This window comes from Orycteropus afer, unplaced genomic scaffold, assembly GCF_000298275.1.
Source record: "Orycteropus afer afer isolate SDZICR_OR568_19922 unplaced genomic scaffold, OryAfe1.0 scaffold00013, whole genome shotgun sequence".
NCBI classification, from domain to species: Eukaryota; Metazoa; Chordata; class Mammalia; order Tubulidentata; family Orycteropodidae; genus Orycteropus; species Orycteropus afer.
The window spans coordinates 21,389,608-21,411,412 of NW_006921600.1; the positions used below are offsets into that span (position 1 = coordinate 21,389,608).

The 21,805-nt window shown below is 44.9% G+C and overlaps 1 protein-coding gene across 1 annotated transcript in view; it reads right to left on the reverse strand.

The window, feature by feature from the left end:
- Window positions 1-21,805, reverse strand: part of RASSF5 (Ras association domain family member 5) — a 128,127-nt gene that overhangs the window by 60,743 nt on the left and 45,579 nt on the right. Inside the window, exon 4 of the mRNA XM_007953249.2 lies at window positions 9,021-9,142. Within this exon, the coding sequence (XP_007951440.2) occupies window positions 9,021-9,142 (122 nt within the window). The remainder of the gene's footprint in view (window positions 1-9,020; window positions 9,143-21,805) is intronic.

A 21,805-nucleotide genomic window follows, 5' to 3' on the forward strand; every position in this document is an offset into this window, starting at 1 on the left:
TGGTCAATGACATGAGACAAAGTATATGTGAACTGCTGTATGAAAAGTGAATTTACTCTGTAAATCTTCACCCAAATCCTAATAAAAAAAAAAAAAAGAAAGAAAGTTGGAGTAACTGCCCTAATAGCACACAAAGGAGATTCCAGAGCAAGAATATTGCCAGGATAAACGAGGTAGTTTCATAATGATAAAAGGGCCAACTAATCAAGAGGACATAATAATCCCAAATGTTTATGCACCTCATAATGGAACTCCAAAATACATGAAGATAATGCTATAAGGAAAACAGGCAAATCCACAGTATTTCAATATCTCTCTCTTCACTAATCAACAAAGCAAGTAGAGAGAACACCTGGTAAGCTCCAGTAAATGTTAGCTACGGTTATTACAAATCACAGTTTAATTTGAAAACCATTTATCAAACATTTCAGAAGAGAACCAGGACCTTGCATTGCCTGTGAGGTGTGCAAGTATCTCTCGGGAGCATTTGTTAGGGAGCCCAGGGTCTCTCTCAAAAGGAACAAACCTTCCTGGCAGCCCAGGCCCTTTCAGGTGCACCCTTTCTTGCCTCTCTGGCACCCCCGTGTGGAAGTTCTTGGTTCAACATATGGCCATTCTGAGGGCTGGGGCAGAGCTAGCCACAGGCAATTGATTCTTCCTCTGAAGGTTCTGGAAAAGCAGAGCCCCTGGGTAGGGAGACAGTGGTGCGACTGTGGGAAGGAGCTCAGGGCCGTGAGCCAGGAAACTCAGAACTCCATGCCAGCTGAGTCACCTCCCTCAGCCACTGTAAGGGCTCAGGGAGATGATTCCAGCAGAGGCCCTGCTAAGGCCCTGCTAATGACAGTACTGGGATGTGTATTTGTATGTATATTTGAGTATGGGATGCAGCAGATGTAGGTAGAAAGGCAGCAGGAGGCTCCAGGGATGAAACACCAGCAGGTGGTGAAGGGAGGATGGAGTTTAGGGTTTTCATCTAGAGAGTGGAGCAACAACTTCAGCCAACCTCTTCATTTTCCAGTGTTATACGCTGATCATGGGAGCTCAGGTAGCATAGTGGCTAAGGCATCTGACTGCTAACCAGAAGGATGGCGGTTCAAACCCACCAGGTGCTCCTTGAAAGGAAGGTTTGGCAATCTACTTCTGTAGAGATACTGCCATGGAAAACCAAGGAGGGGTCAACTATGAGTCAGATTTGACTCAACAGCAGTGTGAGAGAAGTGGATTATAGTAAGTCTTGCAGCTAAAAGTGCCCACCCAAACCACAAAGTCATAGTGTCTTGATTTAATATCCAATACAGTAACCCAACCTTCTGGTATCCTGTAGACTTGGCAGAACCAGACCATGAAGGGTTTCATGTAGTAATCCAGATTTAGATTTCATTTTGAGGACAATAGGGAGCCATTGAGGGTTCTCATCAAAGGGTGACATGATTTAAAAAAAAAAAAAAATCCAGTAAGGCTGCTGGAGATGCCAGAGACAGCCCTGTCCTGCTACCCAGTTGTCCTTAGCTTTCACCTGTACATGCTCTCAAGAACAACACATTTCAGCATTACAATTTCCATCACATGATCCCATTTCTCATATGAGAAACTCAAAGCTTAGAGAGACCAGGAGGCTTATCCTGGGTCATATACCAAGTATGTGATCTATGCAGGCTGGATTAGAATTTACCTTTTCTGTTACCCAGGCCAGCGGTCTTTCTTTTCTTTAAGAAAATACTATCTTTTAAAAAATATTACAGTAGAAACACATGAAAGCATTCTCGTTATTCAAAGAGCACAGAATCCACCCAGAGGTGCCTCAGAAGACAAGCCTGGCAATCTGCTTCCAAAAGGTCACAGCCTTGAAAACCTTATGAAGCAGCTGGACTCTGCACACATGAGGGCACCATGAGTTGAGGTTGCCAAGAGTCAGAGTCTACTTAACAGCAACCACCACCACCACCACCAACACATACAGCTTCATCTCTCCTTGGGAAGAGTGTCTTCAGTTTCCAAACCAAACCAAGCTCACTGCCCTTGAGTTGATTCCAACTCATAGTGACCCAAATTAGGTTTCCAAGGCAGTAAGTCTTTGTTGTTGTTGTTGTTGTTGTTAGATGCCTCAGAGTTGGCTCCGACTCAGAGTGACCTTATGTACAACAGAACAAAACACTGCCCAGTCCTGAGCCATCCTCACAACCCTTGCTATACCTGAGCCCATTGTTGCAGCCACTGTGTTGATCCATCTCATTGAGGGGCTTCTCCTTCTTCACTGACCCTCTACTTTATCAAGCATGATATCCTTCTCCAGGGATTGGTCCCCTCTGACAACATGACCAAAGTAGGTGAGACAAAGTCTGGCAATTCTTGCTTCCAATGAGCATTCCGGTAGCACTTCCAGGACAGATTTATAAGTTCTTCTGGCAGTCCATGGTACTTTCAGCATTCTTCGCCAGCACCACAACTCAAAAGCACCAACTCTTCTTTGGTCTTCGTTATTCATTGCCCAGCTCACCCATGCATATGAGGCTATTGAAAATATCATGGCTTGGGTTAGGTGCACCTTAGTCTTCAAAGAGACATCTTTATGGAAATCTTTATGAAAGTAGATTGCCCCTTCCTTCCATGGAGCAGCTGGTGGGTTTGAACCACAAACCTTCTGGTTAGCAGTCAAATGCTTTAGTATCAGTTTGAATGGCTGCAATTTCCTTCACTGCTCCACATTGCCCCCTCGGACCCAATGCCTTGGTAGTGCAGGCACCCAATGGCCAAAGAGCAGCCTCCGTGAATGGCATCTGAAATGATTATAGAACAGTCTCTGGCTCAATACATGTATGTGGAATGAATTTGAGGCAGCCCTTAGACACATTAAAAAAAAAATTCAAGATTAAGTATCAATTTAATATGTGTTAGAGGAAAAACTCTTAAGAACAACAAGCCAGTGATTCAGGGACATTTTTTACTTCCTTTAACATAACTTTATGCAAGTTTAATAAAATGAGTCTATTTATAAAGAAATATTAAGCAAATAATAGCACAGGTGAAACGTGGATATGGCAAGAATTTTAAGTGTGTCAAGGGCCTGCTGTGAGGAGGGAGGGGTTGGACTTGGCAGCCCAAGCCTGGAAGACTGGTTTCCGAGGCTGCTGCTCCATGGGTAGGAGGAGGGGGAAGGAATCCAGCCTGTCAGACTGCCAGATGCAAGAATATTCAAGCACTGGCTATAAGCAGTTTGAGTGGAAAAGGAAGTGCTATGTTTCTCTCTTCTAACTGGTATATTCCATGTCTGAGAAAAGTGGTAGCAAATGGCCTGAGGGGCAGAACTCCCAGGATCCCCCTGGGCCACAGCCGGTTTATGGTGAGAATCAACAGCTGTGGGCAAGGATGTCCCCCAGGGGGTCTGCTTCCCCTTAGGCAATAAAGGGATTAGAGCAAACCACCAGAGGTTTCAACTCACTGTGAGGATGCTGGGGAGCCAGTGAGGGCCTTTTCATCAAAGGGTGACATGACAGGGGCGAGTGTAAGAGCACCTAAGTGTAAATTATTTGAGCCCTGCTCCCAAACAGAGGGAAAAATAAAGTAGCTATTTTGGCAACTTGTTGTGGTCTTCAACCAGTAACAAAGATGTTCTCTAGGAAGTAGGCTTGACGAAGAAGGAACCGAAGCAAACTTGCAGATTTGCTGGATCTCACAGTGAGTGTCTAAGGGAGAGTCAGGCATCACAGCCCCGGGAGACCTCCAAGGAGAGAATCCGTAACCACTAGTTCTATGGTAAAGCACAGGCAACTGCCATCTGCCCTTCTGTTTCTGCAGCTTCCAGAGACAGGCACAGCCCATAGGGCCTGGTGGATTGGCAGCTGGGGGATCTGAGGGCACGCCTGCCCCTTCACCAGCTGCCCTGCTTCCTCCCCCTCTGCTGTCCTCTGCCTGGTAGAGGGAACACAGTCCGAACCTTGATACTGCTTTTAAAAGGCTGAGGCCAAATATTTACCTCCAGGGTGATCTCAACCAGGTTTTTGAAAAATGTATGAAAACACAGGAAGAAAATATTTTAAATGTCAGCAAATAGTTGTTGTTGCTGTTATGTGCCATCAAGTTGGACCCGACTCATAGTGACACCTCTTTGTGTTTCCGAGGTGGTATCACTACAGAAGTAGATTGCCCAACCTTCCTTCTGAGGAGTGGCTGGTGGGTAGCAAACAGTGGATCCCTCTAATGGGAGATTTTCTTTTCCTTAAAGAGCAGAGAGGAGAAAGGCCACCAATCTGAGACCTCCTGTAATGGATTACATTTTGTTCCCAAAAAAGCTCTGTTGAAGTCCTAACTCCTGTTCCTGTAAATAAGACCCTAATGAGGCCTTCTGCTGATAACCAAAAGGTCAGTGTTTCAAATCTCTGTGGGAGAAAGATGAAGCAGACTGCTTCCTTAAAGATTTATAGTCTGGGAAACCCTCTGGGGCAGTTTGCTCTATCCTATAGGGTCGCTAGGAATCGGAGTCAACTCACTGACAGGAGGTTTGGTTTTTTGGTTTTGGAAATATAAGTTTTTGTTTGGTATGTTAATGAGGTCATACTGGAGTCAGAGGAGCTCGGTGGCATAGTACATAAGGCATCTGACTGCTAACCAGAAGGCTGATGGTTCAAATCCACCAGCCACTCCTCAGAAAGAAGACTGGGTAATCTACTTCTGTAGAGATACCATCTCAGAAACCCAAGGAGGGGGGGTTATGAGTCGAATCAACTTGATGGCATTGAGTTTGGTTTGGTTTTTTTGGACTGGAGTCGGGTGGGTCCTAATCTAATACCTTCTGAATGCTGTTTTATAGAAAGGCCTGAATAGATGGACACACACACACACACACACACACACACACACACACGGAAGGGATCATGTGAGGAGCCATCGATAAGCAAAGGAATGCTAAGGAACGCCCCAGGCTACCAACAAGGAGGGGCCTCTCCTAGAGTCAATACTCTGGTTTAGACTTCTAACCTCTAGAACTCTGGTAGTGTAGTGCCTAAGGCTCTTGACTGCTAACCAAGAGGCTGGTGGTTCAAACCCACCAGCCACTCCTCAGAAGGAAGATGGGGCAATCTACTTCCATAGTGATACTGCATCGGAAACCCAAAGAGGGGTCTCTATGAGACTCGCCTCCAGAACTACGAGAAAATGAATTTTGGCTCTTAAAGCTACCTACCTGTGATATTTTTGTTACCGCTGCACTAGGAAACTAAGAAACCTCCTGATAGCCACATGCCTCCAAACTAGCTGAGCTCCAATCCTGATCTCTTCCATAACCCCCCAAGAAAATGGCACTCTTATATTAGGTTAGTTCTGCCTAGTTGATGATGTCAAGGTGAAACAAAGGTCCATGCCAGTATTTAGAAGAAAATCAAGCCAACACAGAAATCAGCACCAACAAGCTTTTTAGAAAAAGGAGAGTGCTGGAACGGGGCCCAGGTTTTATTGACAGAATGCTGGGTCAGCCGAGTTCTGCTGAAGCACGCAGCCAGGCCCGTCCAAGGCAAACACAGCAGCTGGCCCAGCCAGCCTCCTGAGCAAACCGCCTTGGGCTTTTTGCTAACTGTGGGCTGCTCAGCACCCACGCGGGATTGAGGCTTCTTCCTCTGTGGTATGTCAGTGGGGGTTCTGCTCTAGCCCTAGCCCTGATAAAGCCTGCCAGGGGTTCCAATGTCAACTCTTCTCCCCAGCAGTGCCAAGGGGGCCATGCAGCTTTCAAACACTCAAATTTGAAAGCACCTTGTGTTAGTTTCCCAGGGCTGCTGTCACAAAAGACCACAGACTGATAGATCAAAACAATTGTCTCTCTGTCTACCTCTTCACAGGGCCATCTTCCCTCTGTATCTCTGTCTCTGTGTCTCTTCTCTTTTCATAAGGACACCATGCATGTTGGATTAAGACTCACTGTATTCCTGTAGAAAGTCTCTGGGTGGTACAAATGGTTGACGTGCTCAGCTGAGGTCAAGGTTCAGAGGTCCTCAGAAGAAAGGCCTGGCAATCTACTTCTGAAAGACCACAGTCCTTGAAAAGCCCATTGAGTCCAGTTCTACTCTGATACACATGGGGTTGTCATGGTTTGCAATCAACTCAACAGCATCTGGTTCTACTCGAGTATGACCTCTTGTTACCCAATAACATTAAAGACTCTATTTCCAAACAAGGTCATGTTCATAGGTGCTGTTGCTGTTGTTGTTATGTGCCACTGAGTCGGCCCTGACTCATAGCGACCCCTCCTTGGGTTTCCGAGGCAGTATCACTATGGAAGTGGGATATCTTTTGGGGGGGCTGTATCTGGTGGCGTAGTGCCTAAGGCATTTGACTGCTAACCAGAAGGCTAGTGGTTCAACCCTACCAGCCACTCCTCGAAATGAAGGTTGGGCAATCTACTTCCGTAGTGATACCGCCTCAGAAACCAAAGGAGTGATCACTATGAGTCGGATCCGACTCGACGGCAGAGAGTTTGTTTTTTTTTTTTTTTTTTTCCCAGCTATTCTATCCATAACATACCTCTTCACTGCTCACATTCTGAGTGTCAGACACTGTCTATAACAGAGCTCAGGCCCTGAACCTGGGGCCTTTTCCCCACTACACTTGGGAGCTGGCTAAACTGATCTAGAACAGCAGGATCCCAGTCTTGACATGACTGATATTTTGAGTCTTTGTTGTGGGGGACTGTCCTTTGTATTGTGGGATGTTTAGCAGCATTCTTGGCCTCTACCTACTGGATAAAGAGAGCTCTGGTGGTGTAGTGCCTAAGGCATTTGACTGCTAATCAGAAGGTTGGTGGTTCAAACCCACCAGCCACTCCACAGAAGGAAAATAGGGCAATCTACATCCGTAAAGATTTACCGCCTCAGAAACCCAGTGGAGGTCACTATGAGTTGGAATTGACTCGAAGGCAGTGAGTTTGGTTTTGGTTTGCCCCATTAAATGCTTGGAGCATTCTTCCAGTTGTGAAAAAACAAAAGTATCTCCAGATATTGTATTGCCAAATGTCCCCTTGGAGACAAAATCACCTCTAGTTGAGACTTGCTGTTCTAGAAGAAGGAACAGAGAGAGACAGACAAACAGAGACCGACAGAGAGAGAGAGCCCAAGGGAAGATGCAGGGAAAATGGGGGGAACAGGGCTCCAGGACAGGGTAGATAGGGTTAAGGAATACAGAATGAAGAGAGAGACTTGGCTCCCCAAGGGAAAAGAAAGTTGAGGAAATAAAAAGAGTTGTTTAAATAAGATTTTCAGGAAGTTTTGCTGTATGGTGCTCTATGGGACCTCCTTGCTCTATCTTCTAAGGAAACTGTTAGCAGAAATCTATACCAGTCATTGGTTACATGGGGTCAGATTTGTCTTCCCTCCTTTCCCTACCCCTCACCCTGGATGGACAGGTTCGAAAGCTAGGTCTTCCCAAGAGGCCTGGTTAGCTCAGGTGGCACCCAAGCCAATTCCCATTCTAAAGTCTGAGGAAGATGTACAGATATTTTAAAATAATGAGTTTTAAAACCAAGTTGACATCCTTATAAGAGCTTGCATCATACCTGCTTTCCAGTAGTGGTTTCCTGCAGAGGAAAAAGGGCATGGGGGCTGACAACACCCATAGGCAGGTCAAGAATTTGAGTATCTTTGATAAAGGTCAGAAAAAGCCTTGAATGGCTACTCTGAGGACCTGGGGCTCGATCCCATTCAGGAAATAATCAGTCATCCAACATCCAGGGGCCTCGTTATTGTCTCTCACAACACCCTGGAATTTTCCCTCATAAACATGGTGTTTCTTTGTTTAAAGTCTCGCTCTCCTACTGTAAGCACAGGAAGGGCCAGGTCCCATGTCTGTTCCTTTCATCACTAAGCCCCAAGCATTCCTGAGCCTGGCACATGGTTACTCAATATATTTGTTAAATGAGTAAATGAATGATGTCATAGGACATTCCTTACTTCTTTGACTGGCAACCTTTGGCTCACATATTAAGGCCTGGTGCATACATCACCTCCTCTGGGAAGCCTTCCTTATTTCTCCATGCAGAAACACTCACTCACATAACCAGAATGCCTGGTTCATGTGTTTATCGCAACTTGGCATCACAGTATAGACTGGTTGGTTATATTCTGACTTCCTAGCCAGAATAAAGATCTCTGAGGACAAGACCTCTGATGTATCATTTATTATCCATCCCCTACCACTATATGTCTGGCATATAGCTGAAAAAAAAAAAAAATTTATCCAATGTTGTTGTTGTTATATGTCGTCGAGTTGGCCCCGACTCATAGCGACCCCTCCTTGGGTTTCCGAGGCAGTATCACTACTGAAGTAGGATTGCCCAACCTTCCTTCTGAGGAGTGGCTGGTGGGTTTGAACCGCCAGCCTTCTGGTTAGCTGTTAAGTGCCTTAGGCACTATGCTACCAGAGCTCCTATGTAGGAATCAGTAAATGCATATTTCTGTCTCCATTCCAAATCCTAGGCATCAAATTTCAGATACATCATGGTCAATTGCCTTGGCAAAACCCAATACCAAGAGCTGCTTTGGGCATCAATTTCCTGGTCCTTTAAAACAGGGAAAGCGTTCGCCAGCCCCTCTGAAGGCTGATCTGGCCTGGCGGCTGACTGGCAAGCAGGACAATGTGCTTCAGAGGCCTCAGTCCCATGGTCCCCACAGTCCCAGGGTTAATTCCTGTCAAGTGCCAGGCTGTAGCCCCACAGAACCTTCAGGTAGTCTTTTCTGGGACCTCTCTCACCTACACCACCACTCCGGTTCAAGGCCCTAGGCTAAAGCACACTCTGCCTTGGCGGAGAATGCAGGGTACTTCTGAACATTTACAGACTTCATGTCACTACCTCTGATTTGCCTTCCAGTCCTATGAAAAGGTGTGTATCTTGAATCCCACCTGGCCACAGGGGGCCCCAACATCCAGCAGCCATAGAACCCATGCCACCTCCTGCTCACCAGAGCTCCTAAGAGAGACAGTGGGGCTCAGCACACTTGCAGAGGCTATTCCCAGCCCAGCCTGAGAGCTTTGCTGCCTACCTGGTGGAAGATGGGGGTGAGGGTACTCTCCGGAGAAGGTCTGTCCTGGGCTGGGCCTTCCTGCTGACTGCAGTCCAGCTGGATCAGGTTGCGGCACTCAGGGTGGCAGGTGAACTTACAGTCTGCAGGGAAAGAACCAAAGGGGTTTAGGGGCCCAGCCAACTTTCCACACACTACCACCGAGAGATGGAACCTGGAATACTGCTTAGCCTGGAGGCAAGAGCAGTACAGGAGAGAAGTGAGGGGATGGTGGTTATTTCCTGAAAGTACACCATGAGTACACACCCACTGTCAGCACAGCCACCGATGGTGACAGCTAACAAGTGCTATCAAAAACTAAACCAAACTCACTGCCATTGAGTCGCTTCCGACTAAGAGCAACTCCACTGGGTTTCAGAGGCGGTAAATCTTTATGGAAGTAGATTGTCCCATCTTCCTTTCATGGAGCTGCTGGTGGGTTTGAACTGCCAACATTCTGGTTAGCAGTCAAATGCCTTAGGCACTGCACCACCAGACTGCTTTCACCTACATTATTTTATGTGACCCTGCAGTAATTATTAGTGCCACTTCACAGATAGGAAATTGGGGCCCAGGGAATTTAGTGACCTCCTCAAGGTTAGATCAACTTGCCCCACTCTGGTGTTCTTTCTGCTAATTTGCATTCATCACCTGGACTATGGATCTCTGGGGAAAGATTTGACTTCCCTGGGCCTCCTTTTGCCAATTTGTAAAATATAGGTAATACCTGTCCTGCCAGTTGCACAAGGATGTTTATTATTATAGAGGAGGGTATGTCCTGAAAAATTAGAGTTTGGAGACAAAGAGAGCTCTGGTAGTGTAGTGCCTAAGGCATTTGACTGCTAACCAGAAGGCTGGCGGTTCAAACCTACCAGCCACTCCTCGGAAGGAAGGTTGGGCAATCTAGTTCTGTAGTGATACCACCTCGGAAACCCAAGGAGGGGTTGCTATGAGTCAGATCCAACTCAACGCCAGCGCATTTGGTTTGGTTTGGCTGGAGACAAGGGCACCATCATGAGCCAGGAAGGCTATCACTTCCCTCTGGCCATGCCTCATCTAGAGAGGTGGGGATGGCTAGTCTACCCAAGTTGGAATGGCCTATAGACAACATCCCAAATCAGGTGGTTCAGAGGAAAAGAGTGCACATTTCATAGGTTCACTTCCATGGTATGAGAGACTAAAACACTTGGCTGGAAAGATGGGGTAATGACCAGGCTTACAAGTGAGGTAACTGAGGCCCAGAGGGGTAAAGTGAGGTGTCTAATGACACAGCTCATCAGTGGCAGGGCCCACGTTGATAAATATTTCTCAGCTCTCTCAAGGGCTCCATTGGCAGGAAGGAGGTGAAGTCAAGAGAGGAGACAGCGGGTACAGCCAGGCAAGGGGAGGGGAGTAAAAAAAAAAGGTGGCCTAGTGGAAATCGGTACAAGTCCATCAGCAGGCTAAATGCTCAGATTGGGGTGTGGCTCCCACACAGAGCTGTTGGGTCAGTGGCATTCCCCCATCCAGCAGGTGCCATGGCTCAGCCAGAAGGCCCAGCACAGGGAAGGGTTCAAGTCCCTGATGAGAAGGTTGCTTTCCTGATTGTAAATCAGATGTAGGGGGACAGCTGGGGCAGGCGTGCTTTGTGGAGGGGGACGCAGCCACTTGGCCTTGCTTAGAGAACCAGGGGATTAAAGAATTACCAAAATGTGCAAAGACCTGGAGTTAGAAAACCAAAGGGGAAAAGCACACTTGGCATTTCTCAAGCTGAAAGAAATGAGGAAAAAAATTTAAGCCTTGAGTTGCAATATTGAAAGATTCTATGGGCAAAATGTTGAATGATGCAGGAAGCATCAAAAGAAGATGGAAGGAATACACAGAGTCACTGTACCAAAAAGAACTGGCCGATCCTCATCCATTTCAGGAAGTGGCATATGTTCAAGAACCAATGATACTGAAGGAAGAAGTCGAAGCTGCACTGAAGGAATTGGTGAAGAACAAGGCTCCAGGAATTGATGGAATACTCACTGAGATGTTTCAACAAACGGATGTCCCACTGGAGGCACTCACTCGGTTATGCCAAAAAATCTGGAAGACAGCTACCTGGCCAACTGACTGGAAGAGAGCCATATTTGTACCCATTCCAAAGAAAGGTGATCCCACAGAATGTGGAAATTATCGAACAATAGCATTAATATTGCATGCAAGTAAAATCTTACTAAAGATAATTCAAACACAGTTGCAGCAGTATATTGACAGAGAACTTCCAGAGGTGCAGGCTGGATTCAGAAGATGTAGAAGAAGGAATATCATTGCTGATATCAGATGGATCTTGGCTCAAAGCAAAGAATACCAGAAAGATGTTTACTTGTGTTTTACTGACTATGTAAAAGTATTTGATTGTGTGGATCATAACAAATTGTGGATAACATTGAGAAGAATGGGAATACCAGAACACTTAATTGTACTCATGGGGAACCTGTACATAGACCAGGAGGCTGTCATTCGAACAGAACAAGGGGACACTGCATCGTTTAAAATCAAGAAGGAAGTATGTCAAGGTTGTAGCCTTTCACCATACTTATTCAATCTATATGCTGAGCAAATATTCCAAGAAGCTGGACTATATGAAGAAGAATATGGCATCAGGATTGGAGGAAGGCTCATCAACAACCTGCGATATGCTGATGACACAACTTTGCTCGCTGAAAGTGAGGATTACTTGAAACGCTTACTGATGAAGATTGAAAAATACAGTCTGCAGTATGGATTACATCTCAATATAAAGAAAACAAAAATCCTCACAACTGGACCTATAAGCAGCATCACGATAAATGGAGAAAAGATTGAAGTTGTCAAAGACTTCACATTGCTTGGTTCTACAACTGACGCCAATGGAAACAGCAGTCAGGACATCAGATGACGTATAGCACTGGGCAAGTCAGCTGCAAAGGACCTCTTTCAAGTGCTGAGCATCAAAGACATCTCCTTGAGGACTAAAGTGCAACTGACACAAGCCATGATAATTTCAATTGCCTCATATGCATGTGAGAGATGGACAATGAATAAGGAAGACCAAAGAAGAATTGATGCTTTTGAGATGTGGTGCTGGTGAAGAATGCTGAAGGTACCACAGACTGCTAAAAGAACTAACAAATATGTCCCCGAGGAAGTGCAGACAGAATGTTCCTTGGAAGTGAGAATGGCCAGACTTTGTCTCACCTACTTTGGTCATGTTGTTAGAAGGGACCATTTCCTGGAGAAGGATGTCATGCCTGGTAAGGTGCATGAAAGAAGGAAAGGCCCTCAATGAGATGGATTGACACAATGGCTGCGGTGATGGGCTCAAGTATAGCAGGGATTGTGGAGCTGGCGTGGGACCGGGCAGTGTTTTGTTCTGCTGTGCATTTATCCTTCTGAGTTGCTTTGTCAATCTGATCACATATAGATACTCCTTTAAAAGAGTATAATGCTTAATGCAGACATTCTTTTCTAATTAGGCTAAACTATTATTTAGCTCAAAGATGATTTCAGGGGAATAGTTTCAGTTCAAGGTTAAAGATTTCCTCAGGGCAATAGTTTCAAGGGGGGTCATCCGGCCTTAATGGCCTCAGAAAGTCTGGAGTCCATGAGAATCTGAAATTCTATTCTGGATTTTCCCCTTCTCATTGGGATTCTTCTACAGACTCCTTGATCTAAACATCCAGCATTGGTAGCCAGGCACCATTTAGTTTTGGTCTCATAGCTAAAGAGGCAGTTTCTGGAGTGGTATTTAGAAACTCCCCTGCTTATCTCCTTCATACCTGAAGGAAAGGCCCACAAATGTCCCTTCTTCAGACCTCACCTTTCTCCTGGCTTAACCAACCCCTCTTTAGAGGCCCTTCCTCTCAGAAGACAGAATGGATGAGGCAATTCTCTGAGGTATGGATCATTTACCTGGAGGCATCCAAGTGCATTCTGGGCCCAGGGTGGGGGATCTCCTGCCCAGCACACTCATGGCCTCCACCATGGCCCCACCTCCCACACCCTTAACCAAAGTGAAGGGCATGGAGGCTTGTGTGCAGGCCCAGTCTCCCCTGCCTGTGGTGCCAGAATGTGGGGGGGGGGGGTTGATAAGGTAGCAGCAAGGCCAGAGCCCACAAAGAGCAGCATTGTTTCTGCTCTGCCCCAGGGCACACCTGTGCGGCAGACCACAGCGAGGAAGAATGCTCTGGGAATGCCAAGAGGTGGGAACAAGGAAAGGGAGGAAGAATTGGCAACTCTCCCCACTCTAAGCAGAGTGACCAGCTCCAAGTGGGGGAACATCTTGGGAGAGGAGGAAGTTCTCTCCCCACTCCCTGCCTCTTTAAGCCTCTGTGCTGCAGACAAGGAAGTCTTCGCCCATCTCCGTATCTGCATTTCCCTCAGTTCCCTTCTATCCCTGCCTCTCTTTCTCTCTCTCCGACATCTTCCTCTGTGTCTTTTTCTCTCTGTGTCTCTATCTTTCTGTCTCCGTCTCTCCTCTCTTTCTGTGCCTCTCTCTTTCTATGTCTGTTTCTCATCTCCCTCTGTCTGTATCTACCTCTCCCTCACTCTCTCTCTCTCTGTCTCTTTCTTTCTTTGCCTCCTCCCCTCTTTTGTGCACATGTGTGCCCCCTATATACACACACACATACATCCACAATCTGGAAACAGTACCAAAACCTCAGGAAGATCTTTTTACAAGCTTGATGCTGAGCTGGACAGAGCCAGGGAACAGACGACTCACAGAGGAATGTTGCAGGATTTTATAAATAGCTCATCTGAGCACTGATGACTTTATTCCATCAGACCATGTAATCACAGACTGTAGCAGAACTGCTGAAGCACATTCGGATGCTTCCTGGCTCCAGAGAATGCCAAGCTGGACTGAGACCAGCAGAGATGAAGTCAGACCCCTTGCCCTTCTCCAAACACATACACAGGGCCACTGCCCACAGCCAGAGCCTGATGCTTTATGAGTAAAGATACCCATGAAATTCCAGAGACACAGAGTATTTGGCTGGGACTGAGGGGTTCAGTCCCACAGACTACTTTTTCACAGGGCAGCTCATCACTGAGTGCTGTGTTTGTCCAAACCACCCCATGCCCTTGGTATTCAACCATTCTCCACAGCCTCCAGTTGGTGTCAATGTGAACAAATAGAGAGTGGGGCTCTGAGTCCAACCTGATATATAGGCCACTCAAAGAGGCTCAGCCTTCCATGGATGGCCAGCACAATCATGTCTTAAACATGGCTTCCAGTGTGCCCTGTGCTAGCCTGGGAGTGAGGATGAACAGACAGGATTCTTGGGGGACTCAGGCTCAGATCAGACACACATGGGAAAAGCTATCTAATGATTGAGAAAGCACAAAGCAGGGGCCCAACGATGGCACCTGAAGCAGTGGTGGTTCAGTGGTGGAATTCTTCTTCCATTCAGGAGACCCAAGTTCAAGCCTCAACCAATGCACCTCACGCTGAGCCAGCACCCATCTGTCGGTGGTGGCTTGCATGTTGCTATGATGCTGCACAAGTTTCAGTGGAGCTTCCAAACTAAGGCAAATTAGGAAGAAAGTCCTGATGACTTAAAAAAATCAGCCAATGAAAACCCTACAGATCACAGTGGCTCGATCTGCAACCAAACATGAGGAACAGTGCAGGACTGGACAGCATTCATTCCACTGTGCAGCAGCGGCTAGCTTGATAACAGCTAACAACAATAACCAGGGCACAGATATAAGAAGTTTGTTCAGAGGATAGAGGGACCTGCCCACTAGAGAAGTCAGGGAAGGAGTTAAGGCAGAGGCGGCTCTGGGGAGCCTTAAAGAATGGATCAGATCCAGAAAATTCATATTCCTTCATTGCAGAGGCCAAGAGCAGGCAGGGAGCTCTGACATCCAAAATAGATAGGGCGAGCTGCAGTAGAGTCTGCTCCTATAGTCAGTCATCACTCTACCTGCCTCCTTGCACATCTATTTTGATTCTCTTGTGCCACTTTAATGGAAATACCACAAATGGGTGGCTTTAACAAGCAGGACTTTATTCTCTTACAGTTTAGGAGGCTGGAAGTCCAAGCTCAAAGTGCTACCCCTAAGGGCTGGGTAAAGCCCCTCAATCTTGAGCTTCAGCTCTGCCTCTTGCTCCTGGCCCACTAAAGGTGGAGGCATCTCTCAGCTCAGGCAGCTGGTGGCTGCTGGGGCTGACAAACCCAAGGTCAACAAATAAAATGGTAGCCCCAAAATAATCAAGCAGCATGGTAGACCAACTTATTTAAGTCCATTTATAATTCCCAAATCGGCAGGCAACATGGCAGGCCACTGAGATGAAGACTCAGCCAAATTCAGAGCCCAAGCATGCCAAAAGCTTATATACTGGAAGCAGACCACCTGCCTAAGGCAGCTACTCAGCTGCTCCAGTAGATTCCACCATAGACATGGAGTTGATTACTAGTCTCATCACGGGGAATAACTACATCCAGCTGCCCAGCCACTCAAAACCAGGCCCAGCCAAGTTGACATACAACCTTAACTACCACAACATCCCATAGCTCTGGCCTCTGAACAACAGGGCAAACCTCCCTGGGGTTTAATTTAAAGTCAGTCTGCCCCCACTTCCAGTTGGTGCTGAGGACTGCTGACTGAGGCTGCTGTGTGTATGGTAGAAGTAGGAATCTTGAGTGGAGGCTGCATTCACAGTAAATAATCTACCGGGGGGACTCTGACAGCAACAAGGCAGACTGCATGAGGGTCTGACCAGAGCATGACACCCTCTCCCCCAGTTGATAATTGTTGGTTGACAGGCTGTTGCAAACTGCTACAGAAAGCCTCCACAGTGGAGTCTGTTTCCATAGTCAACACTCTATCTGCTTCCTTGTATACCTCAAAGCTCAGGCTTCTGAAATCAACAATTCAGACTTCTCTGGGGATCAGTTTGGGTCTGTCTGCTCCCCCTTAGAGTCAGCACTGCGGACTGCTGACCAAGGCTGCTGTGTGCTAGGAAGCAGGTTCTTGAGTGGAGGCTACGCTCACAGCCAATATATTATGGGGGGCTTTGATAGCAACAAGGGAGACCTCTCGGGGGGTTCCATTCAGAGTGTGACTACCTCACCCCCAACCAGTAAGTGTCAACTGCTGGACTGATACAAACTCCTACAGAAGGTTCCCTATAATGGAGTCAGAAGGTGGGTCACCTAAGTGGAGACTGTTCTCCTAACCACCACAGGGCCAGTGGGGCTCTAAAACCAACAAGACAGATCTCTTGGAGGTCCTTCTGGAGAATGTCAGCTCCTCCTCCTCCTGAAATGGAGGAAAGTCTGCCTGTGCTTCCACTGAATGTCAGTTCTGATATCAGCAACGCTCATAGAGCAGGGAAGGACACTGTGGGCAAAACTGGATGGCAATACCCAGGCCCAAAGGGGGCGTATTAGGTGTGGCTTTTCTAACGAAAAACATGATTGCAGAAACAGAGAAGGAAAAAGAGTAATAACCAAAGAAAGGAGATTGTGCCTCTGGTGGGCAGAACGATTAGTACACAATATCTTGCCCAAGCAGTGGTCCCTGTTGGTCGACAGAATGACAACAGTGTGTTCTCTGGTGTGTTAGGGACAGAATGAGGGTTGAAAAATGAATCCTGGAACTTTTAAATGCCAATTAAACCAGGAGGGAAGAAGGAGTTACCACAGGGAGGGAGAGGAAACAAATAAGCAAAGGCTGAAGGCTCTGACCACCTAAGAATTTCTTAGAGAAAGTAGTGTGGGCAAAAACACCAACTACTGGGGAAAAGTAAGAAAGTTAACATCCTTGAAAATTCCAATGTCCCAACATAAAATCATAAGACACACAAAGGATAGAGAAACAACACCTATCCAAATGAACATGACAAAGAGAGTGAAAGCGTATCTATGGATGACCAAAGAATGAAGAAAAAAAAAAAAAAAAAAAGGAGAATACCAGAACACTAAACTTAATTAAAGAAGGGAAAACATAGAAAAAGAGCTGAATGAAATAAGGAAAACAATGTAAGAACAAAATGAGGAATTAAAAAAAAAGAAATACTGCAACTGAACAAGTATATTTGTATGTTCTGTAAGAATTCCCAGGTATGTAGTAGAGCTGCCAAGGGACAAGGTTGTGGTCACTGTGGTAGTTCAGTTTGTGTGTCAGCTTGGCTGGGCCTGGTTGAGCGGCTGGGCAGCTGGATGTAGTATTCCCCATGATGAGACTGGTAATCAACTCCATGGTGGAATCTAGGGATTCCCTTAGGGGATGTGGTCTGCTTCCTGTATATAAGCAGAAGCCAAAGGGAATGGTCTCTAGCTTATGGCACTCTTGAACCCTGCATGTAGCCACGTTGTTGTTCAGCAGCCTGCCATGCTCTGCCGACCTAGGGACTTACAATGGACTTGAACGAATGGCCTGCCATGTGGTTTGGTAACATCAGGACTGTGCCTTTTTACTTACCAACCTTGGGCTTGGCAACCTCAGCAGCCAGCAGCTGTCTAAGTGAAGAAATGCCTCTAGCTCCAGTGGGCCAGGAGCTGGAGGCAGAGCTGAAGCCCAAGGCTGAGGGGTTTTCACTAGCCACTAGAGGCTGGCACTTTGAACTTGGACTTAAAGCCTCCAAATTGTAAGAATAAACTCCTGTTTGTTAAGGCCATCCAATTTGTGGTATATTCTTGTCAGAGCAGCACTAATTAACCAGAACATATAGTGATAAAAGGATCAATTAATGAAAATGATTTAAAAATCATAAATATATATGCAGCCAATATTGTTGTTGTTGTTAGGTGCCATTGAGTAGGCTCCAACTCATAGTGACCCTACGTACAACAGAACGAAACACTGCTGTTCCTGCGCCATCCTCACAATCCCAATTAGGCTTGAACTCATCATTGCAGTCACCATGTCAATCCATCTCATTGACAGTATTTCTCTTTTTCACTGACTTTCTACTTTACCAGGCATGATATGCTTCTCCAGGGAATGGTCCTGTGTTAGACTGGGTTCTTAGAAACAAAACCAGCAAAGCTTATAGATATATATAAAGAGAGAGAAAAATTTATCTTAGGAAAATGGCTCACAAACGTATAGAAGCCAGCAAGTCCAAAGTCCCTGGAGCAAACGTCAGGCTGGAGGCTTTTCCCCGCAGGGGCTGAGAAGCTCAAAGCTGGCAGGCAGTACACCGGCTGTTGACTCCAAAGAATGACAAATCCAAGATCTCCAGGCCGAACGGTGGACTGCTCCCTCATGGACAGTTGTAGGCAGCACAACAGAATCCCGATCCACAGAAGAATGTCTCTCTTCCCAGGATGTCCCTGGATATCCTGAAAGCAGGCCACACCCCTAGGGAAACTCCCCTTCAACAGATTGGCCACTCAGAACACAGTCATCCGATCCTATCATGGGAACAACCACACAGAACTGGGGTCCAGCCAAGTTGACACACAGCTCCAACTATCACAGGTCTCTTCTGACAACATGACTGAAGTAGGTGAGATGAAGTCTGGCCATTTTTACTTCTGAGGAGCATTCTGGCTGCACTTCTTCCAGGATAGATTTGTTCCTTCTTCTGGTTGTCCATGGTATTTTCAATATTCTTCACCAACATCATGATTCAAAGTTATCAATTCTTCTTTAGTCTTCCTTATTTATTGTCCAGCTTTCATATGCTTACGTGGTAACTGAAAATACCTGGGCTGGGGTTAGGTGCATCTTAGTTTTCAAAATACCATCTTTGCTCCTTGACACTTTAAGGAAGTTGTAAAGATTTAAGATTTTTCAAGTGCAATACAACGTCTGATTTCTTGACTGCTGCTTTCATGGACATTGATTTTGGATCTAAGCAACAGGAAATCCCTGACAACTCCAATCTTTTCTCCATTTGTTATGGTGTTGTTTATTGGTCCAGTTGGGAGGATTTTTGTTTTCTTTATGTTGGAGTGTAATCCATACTGCCAATTTTCCTAGATTCATACTTTGTACCTTTCACATCACAATTATTAATGGATGTTTGCAGCTGTTTCTTCTCATTTTGAGTCATGCCACATCAGCAAATGGAGGTCCTGAAAGCATTACTCTATCCATATCATTAAAGTCGGCTCTACTCTGAGGAGGCGGCTCTACTCTGAGGAGGCAGCTCTTCCCCAGTTGTATCTTGAGTTCCCTCCAACTTGAGGGACTCATCTTCCAGCACTATACCAGACAATGTTATAGGGTTATTCATAAACTTTTCCACTAATATTTTAGACAATGTTTCACTGCGGTTCATAAGGTTTTCAGTGGCTAATGTTTTCAGAAGTGGATGGTCCTATCCTTCTTCCGAGTCTGTCTTAGGGTGGAAGCTCCACTAAACCTATCTACCATGGGTGACCCTGCTGGCACTTACCAGTAGCATAACCTCCAGCCTTACAGCAACACACAAGCCAGTACAGTATGACAATCTGACCGATGAGTGGTAGTAGCCAACACTGGAAAATCTACATATATATAAAGCAAATGCTGATAGAATTGAATGGAGAAAGAGATATACTGCAATACTAGTTAGAGATTTCCATATACCATTTCAATATTGGACAGAACATCTAGAAAGAAAATAAACAAGGAAACAGAGTACCTGAATGACACTATAAACCAACTAGACTTAACACATATATTTAAAACACTCTACCTAAAAACAGCACACTATGCATTCTACTCCAGTGGACATGGAACATTCTTCAGGATAGATCACATTTTAGGTCACAAAAATTTTTAAAAGGTTGAAATCACACAAAATATTTTCTTTGAGCACACAAAGTGAAGCTAAAAATCAATAACATTTAAAAAAAAAACCTCTGGAAAATACACAAATATATGGAAATAAAACAACACAGCATTAAACTACCAATAGGTCAAGGAGAAATCAAAAGAGAAATTACAAATTTCTTAGTGTCAAATGTAAATGAAAGCACAACATACCAAAACTTACGGGATGCAGGGAAGGCAGTACTCAGAAGGAAACTTACAGCAATAAATACCTACATAAAAAAAGAAGAAAGATCTCAAAGTAACAGCCTAACTCAATAACTCCAGAAACTAGAAAGAGAAGAGCAAATTATACCTAAATATACCAGAAGAAAGGAAATAACAAAGATCAGCATAAATGAATAAAATTGAAAATAGAAAAATAGTAGAATCAATAAAACCAGAAGTTGGTTCTTTGAAAAGATCGATAAAATTGACAACCCTTTAGCTAGAATGACAGAGAAAAGATTAAAATAAACTAAATAAAAACCAAAAGAGGGGATATTACAACTGACCCAAAGGATATAAAGATAATTATGACAGAACATTATGAACAAATGAATGGCAACAAATTCGATAACCTAGATGAAGTGGGAGCTCTGGTAGTGTAGCGCCTAAGGCACTTGACTGCTAACCAGAAGGTTGGTGCTTCAAACCCACCACCCACTCCTCAGAAGGAAGGTTGGGCAATCTACTTCTGTAGTGATACTGCCTCAGAAAGCCAAGGAGGGGTCGCTATGTGTCAGGTGCGACTTGACGGCACATAACAACAGCAACAACAGATGAAGTGGACAAATTCTTAAAAGCATACAACCTACCCAAACTGACTCAAGAGGAAATAGAAAGTCTCGATAGACTTATAACAAATGCAGAGATAAAATCAATTATCAAAAGCCTTCCAAAAACAAAAAATTCCTGGACGAGATGACTTCACTGGAGAATTCTACCAAACATTTAGAGAAGAATTGAGAACAATACTGTTTAAATGCTTTCAAAAGATAGATTGCAACCAATGTCACAGAACAATTGGTGACAAACTACTGACTAGAAAACTAATTTGCTATGTAAAGCTTCACCTAAATCACAATAAAATGTTAAAAATAAATAAATAAGACACTTAAGTTCCACAGAAAAAATGTCTTATCTGAAAATTCTTTCTGTCCCATGTGAGTTCTATCAGTTCTCAAATCAGTGCAATAATAAAAGACCTAAGGAGTTGGACTAGTGTCCTTTAGGAGGTAAATATGTAATATTTAAAGTATTAATTAAATGAGGTCCTTTAAATATTCAACTAAGACATACTCACTCTTTAAAGATCTTAAACATTTTTTAATATTATATCTAAAATATATCATTCCTAATTTTATTAAATTCACAGAATTTTATCTAACTGTGTCTTAATGGCTTGGCACATCATTGAAAACACAATTACTCTGCTTTGAGGCAGCCATATCTTCTAGGGACACTGGGAATGAATGACGTCTTCCCTCATACTAAATGGCCTCAGACTGCTGTGCTCTTAATTTTTTTTTTAATTATAAAACATTTCACATAGAAAAACTAGTACAGTGAACCCCATTTAAAAAAAAAAAAAAAAGGAAGGAAGGAATACTCTCTAACTCATTCAACGAAGCAAACATAATCCTGATACCTAAACCAGACAAAGACACCACAGAAAAGAAAACTACAGGCCAATATCTCCTATGAATACAGATGCAAAAATCCTTAACAAAATATGAGCAAACAGAATCCAATTAAAGGAGCCATACACCATGACCAACTGGGATTTATTCCAGGAATTGAGGGATGGTTCAATATTAGAAAATCAATAGAGGCGGGGCAAGATGGCAGACTAGGCAGAAGGATTGCACAGACCCTCTTCAACAAAGAAAAGGGAAACCAATTAACACACCACAGAAGATAATCTTGGACCCCTGAGCCTTGAAGGAAAGGATGCAGAATTGGACTAAACCCCAACTAGCAGAAGAATTTGCATGAAAATACCA